The sequence below is a fragment of the Anolis carolinensis genome, chromosome 5 (genome assembly GCF_035594765.1).
Source record: "Anolis carolinensis isolate JA03-04 chromosome 5, rAnoCar3.1.pri, whole genome shotgun sequence".
Lineage (NCBI taxonomy): Eukaryota > Metazoa > Chordata > Lepidosauria > Squamata > Dactyloidae > Anolis > Anolis carolinensis.
Window position 1 is genome coordinate 77,172,458 of NC_085845.1, and position 17,571 is coordinate 77,190,028.

At 39.1% G+C, this 17,571-nt stretch overlaps 1 protein-coding gene and 1 long non-coding RNA gene across 2 annotated transcripts; one reads left to right on the forward strand and one right to left on the reverse strand.

Annotated features, from left to right (window-relative positions):
• Window positions 1-1,807: 1,807 nt before the first annotated feature.
• On the reverse strand, window positions 1,808-6,762 carry LOC134299279 (uncharacterized). Its single transcript, XR_010006464.1, has 2 exons — window positions 5,757-6,762; window positions 1,808-3,674 (listed from the first exon to the last, which is right to left on the reverse strand). It is a non-coding gene; the product is annotated as an uncharacterized LOC134299279 (long non-coding RNA).
• On the forward strand, window positions 6,729-16,149 carry commd8 (COMM domain containing 8). The gene is made up of 5 exons (XM_003225304.4): window positions 6,729-6,885; window positions 9,447-9,602; window positions 11,518-11,670; window positions 12,444-12,599; window positions 14,889-16,149. Exons 1-5 carry the CDS (start codon window positions 6,844-6,846, stop codon window positions 14,907-14,909), a joined length of 528 nt encoding a protein of 175 aa, XP_003225352.1. The 5' UTR covers window positions 6,729-6,843; the 3' UTR covers window positions 14,910-16,149.
• The last annotated feature ends 1,422 nt before the right edge of the window (window positions 16,150-17,571 follow it).

A 17,571-nucleotide genomic window follows, 5' to 3' on the forward strand; every position in this document is an offset into this window, starting at 1 on the left:
AAGGTAACAGCACTCCATGCAGTCATGCTATCCACATGACCTTGGAGGTGTCTACAGACAATGCCGGCTCTTTGGCTTTGAAATGGCGATGAGCACCAACCCCCAGAGTCAGACACGACTAGCCTTAATGTCAGGGGAAAGCCTTTATCTTTACCTACACTGCCCTATATCCCAGGATCTGATCCAAGATTTTCTGCTTATCCAAGAATATATGGTATTGGAGACTCGTCTAATCCAAAGCAGACAACCTGGGATCAGATACTGGGATATAAGGACAGTGTAAATCCCAGATCCTGGGATATAAGGGGGACTTAGTTGCTGCAAGAAGTCCACACAACACATGGCTGGATTGGCACCACTGCATCCAGCAGTCAATCTGGATGGTCCCACTTTAGCCATCACAAATAAATAGGTTATAAAGTTCCATACATTTAGAAGAATGTATGGAATCATGGACTAGAGTAGTGATGTCTATTTTAAAGTATTGCTTTAGGTTACAAATTATTTAATACTGCAAAAACCCTTGCTAACTAGCAATTTCTTATTTCTAACTTTAGTGTCTAAAATGTGATAATTATTTCATGATATTTGTTTGTGTTGCTTTAATGTTAAAATGTATGAATTGTATGACTGTGTTTGTGTCATTTCTTGTTGCATTTGCTTTTTACTAATATTGTTACATCTGGCTGACTTGACTCTATGATAACATACTATACTAAAGCGTATGAGTTTCATCTGGACCCATTTCGAATTGCTTTCTTCGTAAACCACAAGAGGGCGTCACTGTCTTCCTAAATATGGTGCCTGAGCTTGCTTGCTACCATTTATATTCAGTTCATATCAGAATGAGCAGTCCTTCGTTGCCATGGATTTCATGTGTGATTTTGAGCAGATGTAGGCCTTCCCGTCTGAAAAGGAGACATTCACTGATCATTGGAAAAAATGCGACAAACCATAAACCATGCGGAGGAGGAGATCCACAAAATCAACTTAAATAATTTGGTCATCCACATCTGTAAATTCTGTATCCATGGATTTTTCAAAAATCCTAAAAGCAAACCTTGAGTTTGCCATTTTATCATCACATTGCATATAATGTGACTCTTTTTAAATAATTGGTATGTAAAGGTGATATACATAATACAAAAGAAAGAAAATCACACACACATAATACAAATACATCTGTCCATCAAACCCACCCATCTCCCTGCCCGTGAACCACTATCCATGACGTCTGACGCCACTCCATGTAAAATGAATAGCTCAAAAACAAATTACCCTTATCTTTATATTAATAAATTCCTATTGCAGCTACTTTAATGAGACTCTTGAAAATCAGATGCCCTGATAAATTTGTCAGCATCATGCTGTTCCTCCACAATGAGATGATAGCAACAGTCTTGGACAGCAATGGCTCCAAAGTGACCCATTTAAAGTGGGGTCAAACAGGGATGCATTATTAACCCAACCTTATTTTTAATCTTCATCACTAAAATTCTACACTTTGTTTATAGGAAGCTCCCTACCATTGTGAAAATCACATATTGGAGAGATGACAAGCTCTTTAAGCTCATCAGGCTGAAAGCCAAAAGTAAGGTAACAGTATCTTCTGTTATAGAACTCCAATTTGCTAATGATAATGTCGTTTGTGCTCATTCAGAGGAAGACCCACAAGCCACCTTAAAGACATTGCAGTAGCGTATGAACAGCTTGGCTTTTCACTTAATAACAAACTAAAACACGCAAGTGCTCTATGAGAAGTCATAAATCAACCTCTCTGCAATGCCAGCAATACAGCTTAATGGTGTAATGCTAATAAATTTATTTTATTTACAGTATTTATACCCTGCTCTTCTCACCCCGAAGGGATCTCAGAGCAACTTACAGAACACACATATGGCAAATATTCAGTGCCAACTATACAATTATATAAACAAGGACAGAGGTAAAGGCAGTTTTTCCCATCTTATTTCCGGCATCTTGGAGGTTGTCCTCGACTATGGCCACGGGGAAAAGTGCTGACCATTTCAGCTACCTTGGCAGCCACCTCTCCACAAAAAGTTGACACTGATGTTGAACTATTCCACCATCTGAACTTAAGAGGAACCCGATGAATGACACAGATTGGAATCAAATCACAGAGTATTTAAAACAAGAAAATAGGAAGATAATGACCTGAAGAGTAACAGAATATATATCCGAATGGAGGGAAAAAGAAGACTGGGAGAATGAGAGGAGAAAAATAAGAGAAAGAAGGAAAAAGAAAAAACCACATAGAACAATGACTGGAAGCAAAGACTATACTATAGTTTTATTTTTCTTTGTTATGGGTGTGTGGGTTTTTTCCTCTTCCTGATTTTTCTTTTCTTATCTTTTTATACATAGTGTGGAAAGTTTAAATATATGGAAAACATTTAGTAAAGATGATTAAAAAAAAGAAATCGTCAATTTCAACAGACAGGAGGAAACCAGGAAAATGAACAAAATCTGGTTACCAGTATTAAAAAAACCCTCTAAAACCAGGACAGTAAATAAAGAACAACACTCTGAAAACAGGGAATTCCAGACATGAAACAATTAGGGCCAGCTAACACCTCCCAACAAAGGATTTTCCCAGGCAGGAATCAGCCAGGCTTTGAAACTGCAAGGCTTCTCAATGCTAATCAAGGTAATTAATTGAAACATTCACACTTGCCTCCAACAGACAAGAATTCTTTCTCCCATCCTGGAACTTCCACAGATATATAAACCTCACTTGCCTAGTCTCCAGTAGACCTCAACAACCTCTGAGGATGCCTGCCATAGATAGATGTAGGCAAAACGTCAGGAAAGAATGCTTCTGGAATATGGCCATACAGCCCGGAAAACTCACAGTAACCCAGAATGAGGCTGTTTGGCATGAAACTGTTGGCCATTCTAGATTGCTAGGTTGCAGTCACCTTTTTCACCAGAACGATCTGTTTCAGAAACATTTTAGAACTATATAATAATAATAATAATAATAATAATAATAATAATAATAATAATAATAATAATAACAACAACAACAACAACACAACAACTTCATTTTTGTACACCGCCACTTTCATCTCCCTGAAGGGACTCGGCGTGGCTTGATAAGCCCGAGTTCAACATACTTAAAATTCATAAAAACCATTTCAGCAGTATAAAAACAAACACACATAATACAGTATAAAGCAAATATCTAGCAACCATCAATAGTCTGAGTAGTTCTGTTTTAAAATTTGTTTTAAAATTCCAAAAGGGTTGTAAAGGGCTGTCTGGGGATTCTATGAGTTCGAACCTGTACTCTTCACTTGACATTATGTCAGTAGTTCTTGTCACTAAGGAGAGGGAGGAAAATCCCAAATATTTCAGAAAACTGTAGAAATTAAGAAAATGCTTTTCTTTTGCAGGTGGTCAAACTCTTGCCTCTCTTGGTGTAATCCTGTACCTCTGACTCACTCATCTAAGACAGTAATTTTCAAATATCACCAAACGCAGAGACCCAGTTTCTTTTTGTTGACACTCTTTTGAAGGAGAAATCCAATCTTTTCAAGGAGAAAAAGAGCACACGTCCTCGTTGCATAAATTGTGGAATAGTGTGATATTCTTTGATGTGCTTATGAAAGATATAAATGCTTCTTGGAAGAAAGCAGCTCATTCTGGGTATCCTGAGAGAGAAGAGAGAGATTCTATTTATAGCTGATTTCAAAGATTCAAGCCAAATAAGAGACACCAACATAAAAAAAGAAAAAGCTGAAGTGGATGTTTGAGGTCTCATCATAAATGGACTACAATGGGCCCACGGTATCTGCTGGGATTTGGTTTCAGGACAGCAGGAAGGAATGGGAGACAGACAGAGGAGATAGATGGAACAGACCCAGAAGAACAAATGTGATTTGAGAATACAATAGAAACCTTACAGCCTGACAATCTGTGTTATTTAGCTGTGATTGTCAATGACATCTTATAGCTATCTCATTTTTGTGCTCTGAACAACTAAGGCCACCTAGTGAAGTGATGGCAGAGGTGAAATATGAACTGGTGTCTTTAGTCTATGATAGGCATCCTCAAACTATGGCCATCCAGCTGTTTGGGCTTCTAACTCCCAGAATTCCTGACCACTGACCAAGTTAGGGCTTCTGGGAGTTTGAGGCCAAAACAGCTGGAGGGCCGCAGTTTGAGGATGCCTGGTCTATGAGATACGTGTGCTGTTCTCTACAACACCCAACATACTGCTATCTCATGGACTAGTAAATACATTGATTCACACCTGACCTCGGGCATAACTTCACTAGGTGGCCTTGTCAAACTGCTTTCTCCTGGCTTCAAACCTCTACATATACAATGACGAAAATGATATACCCTAGGGCCCTTCCACATAGTCATATAACCCAGAATATCAAGGCAGAAAATCCCACTATATCTGCTTTGAACTGGGTTGTCTGAGTCCACACTGCCATATATTCCAGTTCAAAGCAGATAATGTGGGATTTTATTCAGCTGTATGGAAGGGGCCCAAGTTACATTGTAGCAGATTACATGTAGATAATATGGACACATGGTGTACACATGAAAACACTAACCGTATCTTTACTACAGTAGAGTCTCACTTATCCAACATTCGCTTATCCAACGTTCTCGATTATACAACAGTTTGCCTCTTGCCCGGATCCACAGCAGTTTCTCTAGGCAGCAAGGACTGAACTTTTTAATGGGTTTAATTTCTGACAATGTTGTTATTGTAAGTTCATTTTATGCAATTCTATCTATTTGCAGTCAATTTGTTAGTAGACAATGTTTTGTAGTCAGTATTTTCAAGACATTGTGATGTTTTGGTGCTAAATTAGTAAATACAATAATTACTACATGACATTACCGTGTATGGAACTGCTTTTTTCTATTTGTTGCAAAACATGATGCTTTGGTGCTTAATTTGTAAAAATCATAACGTAATTTGATGCTTAATTGGTTTTTCCTCAATCCCTCATTATCCAATATTTTCATTTATCCAATGTTCTGCTGGTCCGTTTATGTTGGATAAATGAGACTCTACTGTATTATTATTCTGTTACATAATTGAATTATTTGTGTCTTTATTTTACCATGCTTATAGGCTGACAAGGTGAAAGTAATGAAGAGGAACTGCTTACAAACTGAATGTTTGCCAAGATACAACCCTTTGTTGCTTTTCCTACATCTAAAAACAGAATGCAAACATAGTATTTGTCATAAGGGAGGAGTGAGCAAAAGCGTAAGATTTATGGTTTTAGGATCTTCCTTATCATGGCTTGTTTACCAACTAGGATGTTTCTTAAAATGTATATACGTTTTAGTACAACAAACAACAAGACTTTATTTTCAGCTTAAGCGGCTGAAGGGGAAAAGGAAGGGACCTGAAGCTGTTAGGAACTGTGGAAGTCCAAAACACCTGGAGGGCCAGCGTTAGCCCATGCCTGATCCATCCACACTAAACAGTTTAAAAAGAGCAATACAAAAGTTAAAAACTATGAAATGTGTGATAAAAACAGCAAAAACAGCTAATGCATTAAAATGGCCTTTAAAACTCATATCAATTATATCGAAGACTAATCAGTTCCAATATTAATTTTAAATGACTTTATAAAATAAATTTGCAGACTGAAAGGTCCCAGGTTCAAATCCCGGGAGCGGCTTGAGCGCCCGCTGTTAGCTCCAGCTCCTGCCAACCTAGCAGTTCGAAAACATGCAAATATGAGTAAATCAATAGGTACCGCTCCGGTGGGAAGGTAACGGCGCTCCATGCAGCCATGCCTGCCACATGACCTTGGAGGTGTCTTCGGACAACGCCGGCTATTTGGCTTAGAAATGGAGATGAGCACCAACCCCCAGAGTCAGACATGACTGGACTTAACGTCAGGGGAAACCTTTACCTTTACTATAAAATAATAATAATAATAATAATAATAAAACTTTATTTATATCCTGCCACCATCTCCCCACAGGGACTTGGGGTGGCTTACATGGGGCAGAACCCAACACCATAATATAAACAACATAAACACAATTCACAGTGCAAGATAAAAACAGTAATACAATATAAAATGAGAATATTATAACAATAGTTAAGAATATCAGTCAACCACCAGGCACACTGTTGTCCATGTGTTGTTGTAAATGCGGAGGGCCCTTCCACACAACCCTATATCCCAGAATATCAAGGCAGAAAATCTTACATTACCTGAGTGTGGACTCAAATAACCCAGTTCAAAGCAGATATTGTGGGATTTTCTGCCTTGATATTCTGGGATATAGGGCTGTGTGGAAGGGCCCAGAGTTGCAAACCTCACATAAAAAAATCTTTTAAGGGGTGAACTGTCCTTTTAACTGTGTAGGCGTTTTATTTTTGGAAAACAAACAAACAAACAAACATCAATAATAAGAGTATTGTTGTTGCATGAGCAAGACTTCCACACAGTCCTGTAACCCAGAATATCAAGGCAGATAATCCACAATATCTGCTTTGAAGTGATTATTTGAGTCCACACTGCCATATAATCCAGCTCAATGTAGATTTTATACAGCTGTGTGGAAGGTGCTAACTGAAAAGAAGCTCCTTTTTGATAGGGAACGGCTGCTTCCGTCCTCAAGCGTTCTCCAGAGCAGATCTGAATCAGAGGAACCAAAAGAGAGCGAAGGCTGTGCTGCGCATGCGTGTTGCTTCTCTTTTGATACAGAGGTTGCGACGCGAGGCCGGGGGAAACAGAAGAAGAAGCGGGTTCCTTCCGCCTTGGCTCTTCCGCGTTCTTGTGCGCATGCGCGGTGGTGGAAAGCAGGCACCAAAGGTGGCAAAGACAAAAGATGAACCTCTTAGGAAAGCTGCCTCCCCAAGAGACGCTGCAGGTGAGGCAGAAGGAAGAGGAGTTATTGTTGTTGTTGTTGTTACTGCTTTGGGAAGCGATCGGGCATGGGACAAACCCCAGGAGAGATGTGTTTGGAAGGAAGGGAGGGCCGGCTACCGCCCTCTGCTTTGCCGACTCAAGCAGCAATAGATGACCATCTTCCTGTCCTTCCCGATACTTGCCATTCTTTCTCTACTTGTGAAATTAAAATCAGACATTTTTTCTTCATTAAATACTCCCATCAGATGCAGCACCTGGTATTTGTTGGTATTTGTTTCGCATCTAATGCCAGAACTGGCCCTGCTTCTCTTCGAAGAACATACAGGATCTTGTGCCATTGGGATATTTAGACCCTGAAACCTAAATATCCTAAAAGGGGCTGACGTTGAAACTTTAAAAATGCTTTGGTCTTTTCAGCTTTCAATTCCCCTGGGGACCAGTAGTTTTCCAGTGTTTTTGCCATGTGCCTTACAGCCCTGAAATAGACAATTTCTGCAGCAATATCCTTGCTTTTTATACAGTATATTATGCTCTATATTATGTTGTATTCATACTTGTTATATTGTTTTGCTCTGGGCATGGCCCCATGTAAGCTGCCCCGAGTCCCCGCTGGGGAAATGGTGGCGGGGTATAAATAAAGTTTTATTATTATTATTATTATTATTATTATTATTATTATTATAAAGGTAAAGGTTTTCCCCTGACGTTAAGTCCAGTCATGTCTGACTCTGGGGGTTGGTGCTCATCTCCATTTCTAAGCCGAAGAGCCAGCGTTGTCCATAGACACCTCCACGGTCATGTGGCCGGCATGACTGCATGGAGCGCCGTTACCTTCCTGCCGCAGCGGTACCTATTGATCTACTCACGTTGGCATGTTTTCGAACTGCTAGGTTGGCAGGAGCTGGAGCTAACAGCGGCCGCTCCGTCCGCTCCGGGGTTTGAACCTGGGACCTTTCAGTCTCCAGCGCAGTGCTTTAATGCACTTTGCCACCAGGGCTCCTTTTTATACAGTAAGACCCCTATAATCATGAACCCATAGCTTGGTTTCACTTACCTTTGCCCAGGAATAAATTACACAATGTAATACAGTTTTTGTTTCTGGGTTATAAATGTTATTTTCTAATGGGGTCTATCCTAAAATCATAGGAAATGTTTATTAAACTGCAACAACTTTGTTTTTGCAAGACATCTTGCAGCACATTTTGTGATAGTTTTTCAATGAATATCTCATCGAGTCTCAACCAATTCAACATATTGTTGTCGAAGGCTTTCATGGCCGGGATCACAGGGTTGTTGTATGTCTTTCGGGCTGTGTGGCCATGTTCCAGAAGTATTCTCTCCTGACGTTTTGCCCACATCTATGGCAGGCATCCTCAGAGGTTGTGAGGTATGCCTGCCATAGATGTAGGCGAAACGTCAGGAGAGAATACTTCTGGAACATGGCCACACAGCCTGAAAGACATACAACAACCCAATTCAACATAGTTTGTAGCAGCCACAAAAATGACAGTTTCTTTCCAATTGACAACTAACAACTAACAAACAACTACTTTCCAATTAAGTACCACACAATTAAACAGGAAATAACACTTTTAAATCAGGAACAGATTTTTTTTTAAAAAAATTGTTACTTAAATGCCTGTGTAGGCATTTCCTAGCAAATTCCCAGAGAGGATAGAGATTCTATCATATGCTGGGACTGGAAGAGAAGCACTGGTCAATTAATGGCATCTGGTTGCATTCATGGTTTTATGTATCCATAGTCTGGCTGGGAACATTAATAATAATAATAATAATAATAATAATAATAATAATAATAATAATACACTTTATTTACACCCTGTCACTATCTGCCTTAAGGGACTCAGAGCGGCACACAGAAGCACTATGTGCCAACATAAAATAAACAATACATACACTGGGTTGTTGTATGTTTTCCGGGCTGTATGGCCATATTCCAGAAGTATTCTCTCCTGACGTTTCGCCCACATCTATGGCAGGCATCCTCAGACTATAACAACATATCCTCCACAGATGTGGAGGTTTTATTATATTTTGCCTTCACCCTACAACAACTTGAAGGAGGACTACCCAGAGCATGGAGCACTCAGAATAAGAGCTGATTTGTCTCATTCATCCCACTGTAACTGCAGAATTGCTTTCCTTGTCAGAGTCTGGGAGACATGTTCAGATCCTTACAAGAACCTTTCATTATTTTTAATTGATTATTTTTAATTTCTCTGTGTTCTTAAACAGGTGATTAAGAACAATTCAGTTTTAAATAGTAGATTAAAATATACTTTTTGATGCTTAAAGGCTTGACAATGTCCTTTTTGGGTTACAGCTCTAGAATTTGGATATGCAGTCTAGAAGATTCTGGAGGCTGTAGTCCAAAAGTGTCCAGGGTTATAAGTGTTTATGACTACAAATGGCCCTCTGTTTTCTAACTGTGCAAAGCAAAGTTCATAGAATTATTTTTGAAGCAGTAGGTTGCTTGAAATGTGGCGAGTCAAATGAAGCTAATCACCCCTTTAAGCTTTGTTTATGCTATTGTTTTTCCAGTTTGTTCATAAAGTAATTGACGGCATATGTGGCCGAGCGTACCCTCGATATCAGGACTACAACACTATTTGGAATTTGTCAGAATGGATGGAAGTTTTAGAACAAACAACAGCATATTTCAAAAGTGCAGTTGGCAGCAATGTCTCCGATGAAGAGGTATGAGCATTTATTAATTGAATATTTCTCTAAAATCAAGTTTTGGCTTTGGTGTTCTCAGCCAAAATGTATTATGAAGCAAGATGACATTTTATCAAAACACTGGTAAGTAAAGCCTGGTGTATCTTCAGGCTGGAAGATTAGTAGAATTAAATATAAATCTTCAATTAATATAGAATATGTATTAACATTTTAGTCCGCGTTAGCTGGTATTTTGTAGCTCAGGCAGATAATCTAGCAATTAAAATGTAAATGATATTATTTAATTATGTTTTTAATTTTAGATAACATTCAGTTTCAAAAGGATTTTTTTTCCAGACAGTGGGCGGTTTGGAGTGCTTATACTGTATTTGTATCAACCTTTTGGTAAAATTATCTTCTCTAATAGTGAATTTTGGTGGTGAGTGCCAAAAGGAATAGAACAAAATAGGGTCACTAAGAAACAAAGAAGAAAATTAGGATGCTTTTGTCAGGGTATTGTGTATTGTGAAATGTTAAAATCAATCTGGATTCAGCAATCATGGAGTTAATGAGAGTCTGCTATGATTGATGTATCACAGGACCAATGGGGTCAAGTGTGTTTTGACCGGGATGTACTATCTTGGTTCCTGTGGAATGCGAGGTAGTAAAGTTTCCTGTGTAGAGCGGAGAACAGCGATGAGCAATGTGCTCTGTGTGTGTGCATGGGTGCTTTCGGCAAGCACTCATGGAGGAAAGGACTGAATTTGCTCTATTTGTAAAATAGTTCATGTAAATAAAGTTTAATCAACAGTTGGACTTCGTCTGCTGGAGTGAGTTTATCCAGTGCTGTTTTCCACACGGGGAAACAGTCTGGAGAGAAGGAGGTGAACCGGGATGGTGAATTTTTTGGATTTCACTCTGCTACCCATCATCCCCGCTGACAGCTTTGTGGAAGTGATTAAAAAATCTCCAGTTTACTCAGTAGCTGAAACATATGTAGCATAGTGGTGGGATCATATGACTTGCAAACTTCATACAGTTCTTTTGGAAATCAGTTTTATTTGCTTTTAGTATCCTAGAGTTGGATGAAACCGCAAAGGCCTTGCAGTCCAACTCCCTATTATGCAGAAATATACAGTCAAAGCATTCCTGACAGATCTAACTTCCGATTAGCGCCCCCCCCCCCCCCCCGGAATGGAAACTTCCCCAAACTTTGGGGCAACATGTTCAAACTGTCAAACAGCTGTCAGGAAATTCTTCCTGATAGGAAGAACTTCTGAGAATCTGAGAGTTATAGTCCAAAAGCAGAACATTTCCAGGTATTAGGATTTATGAGTGGGTTTAGAATAATGGAATCACAGAGTAATAGAGTTGGAGGAGACCTCATGGGCAATCGACTATAATTGTACTCAGCCATTTCCTTGGTTAGATGTTTTGTTAATCTATAAGTAGATTAAAATGGACAAACTAGTGTTCCATGGTATGGTAATGTGTTACTCCAAGCCAGTTCTAGACAGCGGGAATGTCCCTGTGTAGTGGAAAATGCTGTCCATGTTGTTCCTAGCTGGAAGACTGAAGATTTTTTTTTGAGTCAGAAGCAACATGAGAAACTGCAAGTCACTTCTGGTTTGAGAGAATTGGCCATCTGCAAGGACGTTGTCCAGGGAACGCTTGGATGTTTGATGTTTTACGATCCTGTGGGAGGCTTCTCTCGTGTCCCCGCATGGGGAGCTGGAGCTGATAGAGGGAGCTCACCCCCTCTCCCCAGATTTGAACTGCCGACCTATTGGTCGGCAGTCCTGCCAGCGCAAAGCAGGTAGGACCATTGCACCATCGAGGACTCCTTTATTCGCTGTGATAGTACTAGTCAATATAGCATTTTTCATTCCCTCCCTATCAGTTTGAACTTGATAACTGTTTTTAAGACAGCATAACTCCGGTTTCTCTTTTACAGGCTGTTCAGCAGCTGAATGAATTGAGTTCTGACTGTCAAAAAGCGTTGGACACTTGCCTGAAAGGCAGAAAACAGGATATCCGACGGGTCTTGATTGAAAAAACAAATGCCATGTGCTCTGCACAGCTCCTGGATTTCGACTGGCAACTGAAGGTTAGTCATTCTTAGTCATGTGATAACGTATGGGCCGATACTCAAGTTCCATACCTTGTAAAAATTACTTTTGTGGACCTCAGCTCTTTGATTTCCTCAGACAATAAGGTCAGTTCTCTCTGGGGGAATTATGGAATTATAGTTCAAAAAATAACCTGCAAGCTCTGACAAGGTCCATCCTGTGAATATCGATACTGATAAACTGTATGAGTTCATAATTAAACTCCATTCCAAGACATCAGAAAAGGTGCTTTCTATGTAAATGACAATGCATCAGGAATATGAAGCAAGGATGGGGAGAAAAAGCAGGCTGAATTCAGAGAAACTCACTAAATACATTTTCACAGTTCTTTCACATTGCTTTCCCCCCAGTAGGATGGCTATTCTTTATTATGCATAAGGAGTGATTGCTTTAATAGGACCTGATCTTAAGTATAGTTTAAATGTGCAAGTGATGGTGCTTATTCAGAATGGCTAAAGTGTAGATTTAGTATAGTACTTTCTCAAACTTAAATTCATGTCTGATTACTGTTGCAATTGGAACCTGATTTCCTGCTAGCTTTGGAGCTGTAATGCTTTTCAGCTATTAAAAAAACCCCTGCACAGAAAGACTTTAACTTGTGAGCGTATTTATAGCCCCTGTTTCCATGTAGCTATGTGGTTTAATGAAAGTAATCATATTTTCAGCATTTCAGGCTCCATTCATGGACAGGTTATTCCCCCTTGAGCTAAGTGTATCTAAATTGTGTTTTCTTTTAAACTCTCCTGTACAGCTTGCCCTGTCCAGTGATAAGCTTTCCATGCTGCAGATGCCACTGCTAAACCTGGATCTGGATATGAGAGAGAATGATGACATCAAGTTGTGCTCCATAGAAATGAATAAGGAGGAGCTACAAAATCTAATAAATGCATTGGAAGCTGCTAATAAGGTGTGTGCCCATTTTAAAAGCAAATTAAAATGGCCAAAAGATTTTTCCTGACTCATCAGAGGAGGCCTTATATGCTTGTATATGAAGGATGTGACTGAATATATCCTTGTTTCATGATACTAGCCATTGAATCTTACCTGAAACTGGGATAGTCATCTGTGCTGGTTCCAGGATCTTTCTTAGATCAGATCAGTTGACCTTCGAGTAGAGGCTCCAAGGAGGGGCACTGAAGCTTAGAATCTGCATGAAATATTCCTCAATGTGAACTCTGTTCTTCGCTATCTTGTATAGTTGTTGAATGTTCACAATGGTGACTTTTGCTGGCATTCTGTTGGATTCATCAGTGGCTGGATGGTGGTGCAAATGTGACTCACAGTTGTTGTTTATAGCTTACTTCTGCTGAACATAAATAAAATGTGATGGGTCATATGTGGAAAACAATTGTGCCTGGGTCACCCTTGTTGAGCAAAGATAGAATGTTGAGCAAAGATAGACAGCTTTTTGTGCTTTGTGTTTTAATTCAAGATAATTATTTAATCACGGATAACAAGTATAAAACATTAAGGTGGTTAAAATTACCTTGGGTGGACTTTCTGAGTTCCAGATTCTTCTTTTGTTTGGTGCTTTTGAAATTACTGCTTTGACAAGGAGGATCTGTGTGTTGGCAAGAATGCATTTTTCTTATTGTTTTTTCATCTAAAAGAATGTATTGAATTATTAGATGAAAAAAACATAGAGGCAGGTAAGCATGCTGTGAAGTTTAAAATGTTTTGGAGCTACAACTTGGAAGTTTATTTATTTTGTGTCAAAAGCATTGCATAAATAAATAAGTTTAAAACTGATAAAATAAAGGCATCACAAGCAGCTAAGTAGTTTTTGACCAAAAATAGGCAACAGCGACTACATTGTCTGTAGCTGTAAACAGTTCTTCCTCTGTGCATGAGGCAGGGCATTGTGGGCAAGCATACAGATGCTGAATTGTTCTGCTCCACAGTTGCACAGGATGGAGGATTCTTCTAGGTAGTGCCATTTTGCCAGGTTGTCTTTGAAACAGTTGAAAACCAACTTACTAATGTCCTGAAAGATCTTTCCAACTGTTGCAAGGATAACCACCTGAAGCCTAACCCTGCCAAGACACAAGTGTGCACCTTCCATCTACGTAATCGTGAAGCCAACAGGAAACTGAAGATTACCTGGGAAGGCCAAGAGCTTGAGCACTGTTCCTATACTAAATATCTCAGCATTACCTTAGATCGAACACTAACATTTAGGAAACACTGTGTAAACACCAAGCACAAAGTTGCTGCATGCAGTAACATCCTGCAGAAACCTACTAATAGTGCATGGGATGCAGACCCAAAATTAATAGGAACATCAGCCCTGGCCTTGTCTGACTCAACTGCTGAGAGTATACCTGCCCAGTCTGACATAAATCTGCCCATGCGAAGTAGGTGAATATAGCACTGAATGAGACATGTAGAATAATCACAGGATGTCTTAAACCTTACACCTGTTGATAGACTCTATAAGCTAGCTGTCATTGTCCCCCTGATGTGCAATGAGAAGTTGCTGCTAACTGTGGGAAAATAATGTTGAGCACTGTGTAAGCCACCCACTGTATGGCTATCAGCCTCCTCCCAGTAGACTTAAATCAAGGAAAGGTTTGATGAGAATCACTACTCTTCTAAATGTTTTTCCAGCAATAGCAAGAATATCCTTGTGGACAGCAAAATCAGGCAATTCCAACTGGATGGCCCCCCATGAGGGTCTTCTTTCACTGGCTAACTAAGAATGGGAAACTTGGAAGTCCCTGAACAGACCCAGAAGTGGAATTGGCAGATCAAATGACAACCTGGCAAAATGGCACTATCTAGAAGCTTGGAAGTCATGAGTTACAAGCAAAACAGTAAACAGTTGCTTATAACTTAAAGTCATCTTGTGGGTAATGAAGATGGCCATTTCAAAACAAATGTAATGAATAGGGATAAAGTTACTTTACTGGTATTGCAAGTAAGATTTTTTTTTTGCTTTAAAATATTTCTTTATCAGTCTTGTGTTTCTCTCAAGAAAAGAATGATGATCAAGGAAAAAAGTATAATGCACCAGAAATGTAATGTAAAATATTACTTTTTAAATTACTGGCATCAGGTGGTGTGAATGGCTAATTTTCAAACACCATAATAAGTAAAAGTAATGTTAAAGTAATCTTCCAAGCTTTGAGAAGTGTTGAAAAAATGTTCTGTTTTCTCATTGCGGCTCACTGCTTTCAACTTTCTTTTTCTTTTGAAGGTTGTCTTGCAACTGAAATGATCTCAGGTATCGCCAGTGTCTCTTGACAGTGACAAAGCAAACACAGATTATACAGAACAAAGGAAGGAATGATGTTTTTGAACAGCTGATGTCAGCTCATAAAAAGATGAAGACAAAGACCTTTAACTGCAGATGTTCCCATAGTCGGACTCTTGATTGCAATTAGCAGTAAAGCACATTGGGCTTAATTTGTGGACAAGTTGAAAGGAGCATCATTTGTCAAACTATTTGTGAAGAGTCACAAGCACCATGTTAAAGCATACATTCAAGGCTTTTTCTAGATTCTGAAGATACTTTGGCGTTTGTTTTCTAATGTTTCCAGCGAAGCAAAGAAGTGGCACCTCAGAAAATGTGGAGCCAGTATACTTTCCCTTAATTTTGAACTTATATAGTGGTCAACAAATTGAAACAATACATCATTGTTAAAGGCAAAATTTCTATGTTACCTCCCTAACTTTATAGGAACATGTTTCCTTGTTCTAAGTTAGTCTTCAAAATGCAATAGTACAGTATCTTCCAATGTGCCACCTTTCAAATGTGTTGAATATTGCCAGGTTGGCAGGATATATTAAGTTACCTTGAAGAACACCTGATTGAAAGGAGAGGATCTGATTGGATATGTCCTCAGTGATCACATTGAACATGACAAGCTCCAAATCCAAAAAGACTATCAGTTGGGCCTGTTGGCCAGAAATGGATAGTGTTTGTAAATGCAACTCAAGCGAAGATACTGAAAGCTCATAACAGGAAACATTCAATCTGTAGAATTTCATTAGCTGTCTGTTACATTAAGGTAGCCAAGTGACACGTGGCATTTGTTGGACTGCAAGTTTCATTATTCCTTTGCTGTTCAGAGTTGGGAGTTGCCTTCCAACAGATGGAGGTCCATAAGTTGCTTGCCCCCTGCTATGAATGTACCCAAATGTGACTATCATTAACATTCAGTCTAATTATGGCCTGTATTTGTACATGAACAGTTTTTTTTTAAATGAAATATTAAAAGTGTATTGGGAAACAGCAACAGAATTGTTCCCATAAAATCCAAGCTTACATAACTAACCTTCTTTTGTTTAGTTCTGTCTATAAATGATATATAATGAATATTTTCTTTTTTGAAACCCTTTAGTGCACACAGGTTGTTCATAATGGCAAACAAAATATTCCTCAGAGTTTGTATACACTTTGTATATATCTGCATGTCCCCTGTAAATAAAGTATTTGCAGTAAAACATTAAAACCACTTGTTTGTCTCTTGTCATTATGGATTAAGACCAATATTGTACGTAGGGCAACTATGGGATCGGGCCCATCCTGTCCCCATCCCCAATCCTGTATCAGCCACATCAAGCCTCAATACATCAATTTCCCTCTGTAGTTTGTCTCAAAATATTGAAAGGCAATGATGTTGGGTTCCTTTTGCCATTTTGAGAGGGAATGCAGTGGAAAATTAGAGGTATTTGGGGGATACTATGGGATTTGGGGGTGCTTATGAGAATCAGGTGGGGTACCTTCTGTGTGGTTTGGGGGCAAACATTGCTCAAAAACCATGTTGATTTTTTAAAAAATGCTTGGTCTCAGCCGGGGACAGAACTTGTACACTGAAATTTAGGGGAACATTTTTCTTCTGCACCCACAAGATCTGCTCCAAAAGGTTTACAAGCCCTGTGTGTGTGGTGATGGACCATAATAAAGTCTTGATTGATTGATACTCTATGTGTGGTTCTTCATTTGGAGATTTTGAAACAGACCCTGAATGGCCATTTGTTGGGAGTGCTTTGCTCGTACCTGAATGGCATAGGGTTGAACTGGATGGCCTTTGTTGTCTCTTCCATCTCTTAACATTTTATGATTCCCAGATACGGTTCTAGAACAGGGTTGGGAATGGTTTAGCCTTCTAGTTGTTGTTGGACTATAATTCCTACTGTTGGCTATCCCGGCTGTGGCTGCTGTGACTTAAAACATGGGAAGCAGGGGACACACAGTTCCCGTTTGTAACACTACGATCCCACTCTGACTGCAACTTCCAATTGGATCCTGAGGGTTGTTTGATTGTGTACAAGCTCAGTGGCTCTAGACTGGAGCATTTGAAAATGGGCATGTGGCATAGAAATGCTGCCTGCTTAAAAATGTTGATAATTTATTATCTGAAGATCTATTAGGTCCTATAGTGATATTTATTTTCCCCCAGGAACAACACATTTTCATATATTTAATATATCTAAATCTGTGTTAGTTCATTGATGATATTGATGGGAAGGGGTTTACATTTTTGTAGCACAGTAAGTCCTAATTTACTTCAGCAAGTCTTTGAGTTTACCTATAAAACGATAATGCCATATCAGAGATGCCACATATTTATTCATTGCTACCGTGTTTCCTGAAAATGCTACCCAAAAATAAGTGTCTTATATTAATTTTTGCTCTCAAAGATGCGCTAGGTCTTATTTTCAGGTGATGTCTTATTTTTCCATGAAGAAGAATTCACATTGTTGAACAAAAAGATAACATTTATTATATACTGTACAGTAGTTGTCATCACAAACCAACATAACTAAACCAGACAAACTGTGACTTAAGAATTTCTTGTTACTACCATTATTTCCAAATACAACTGGTATGTACATTTACCAATCCTGCATGCTATGGTGTTTTGTTTGACAGG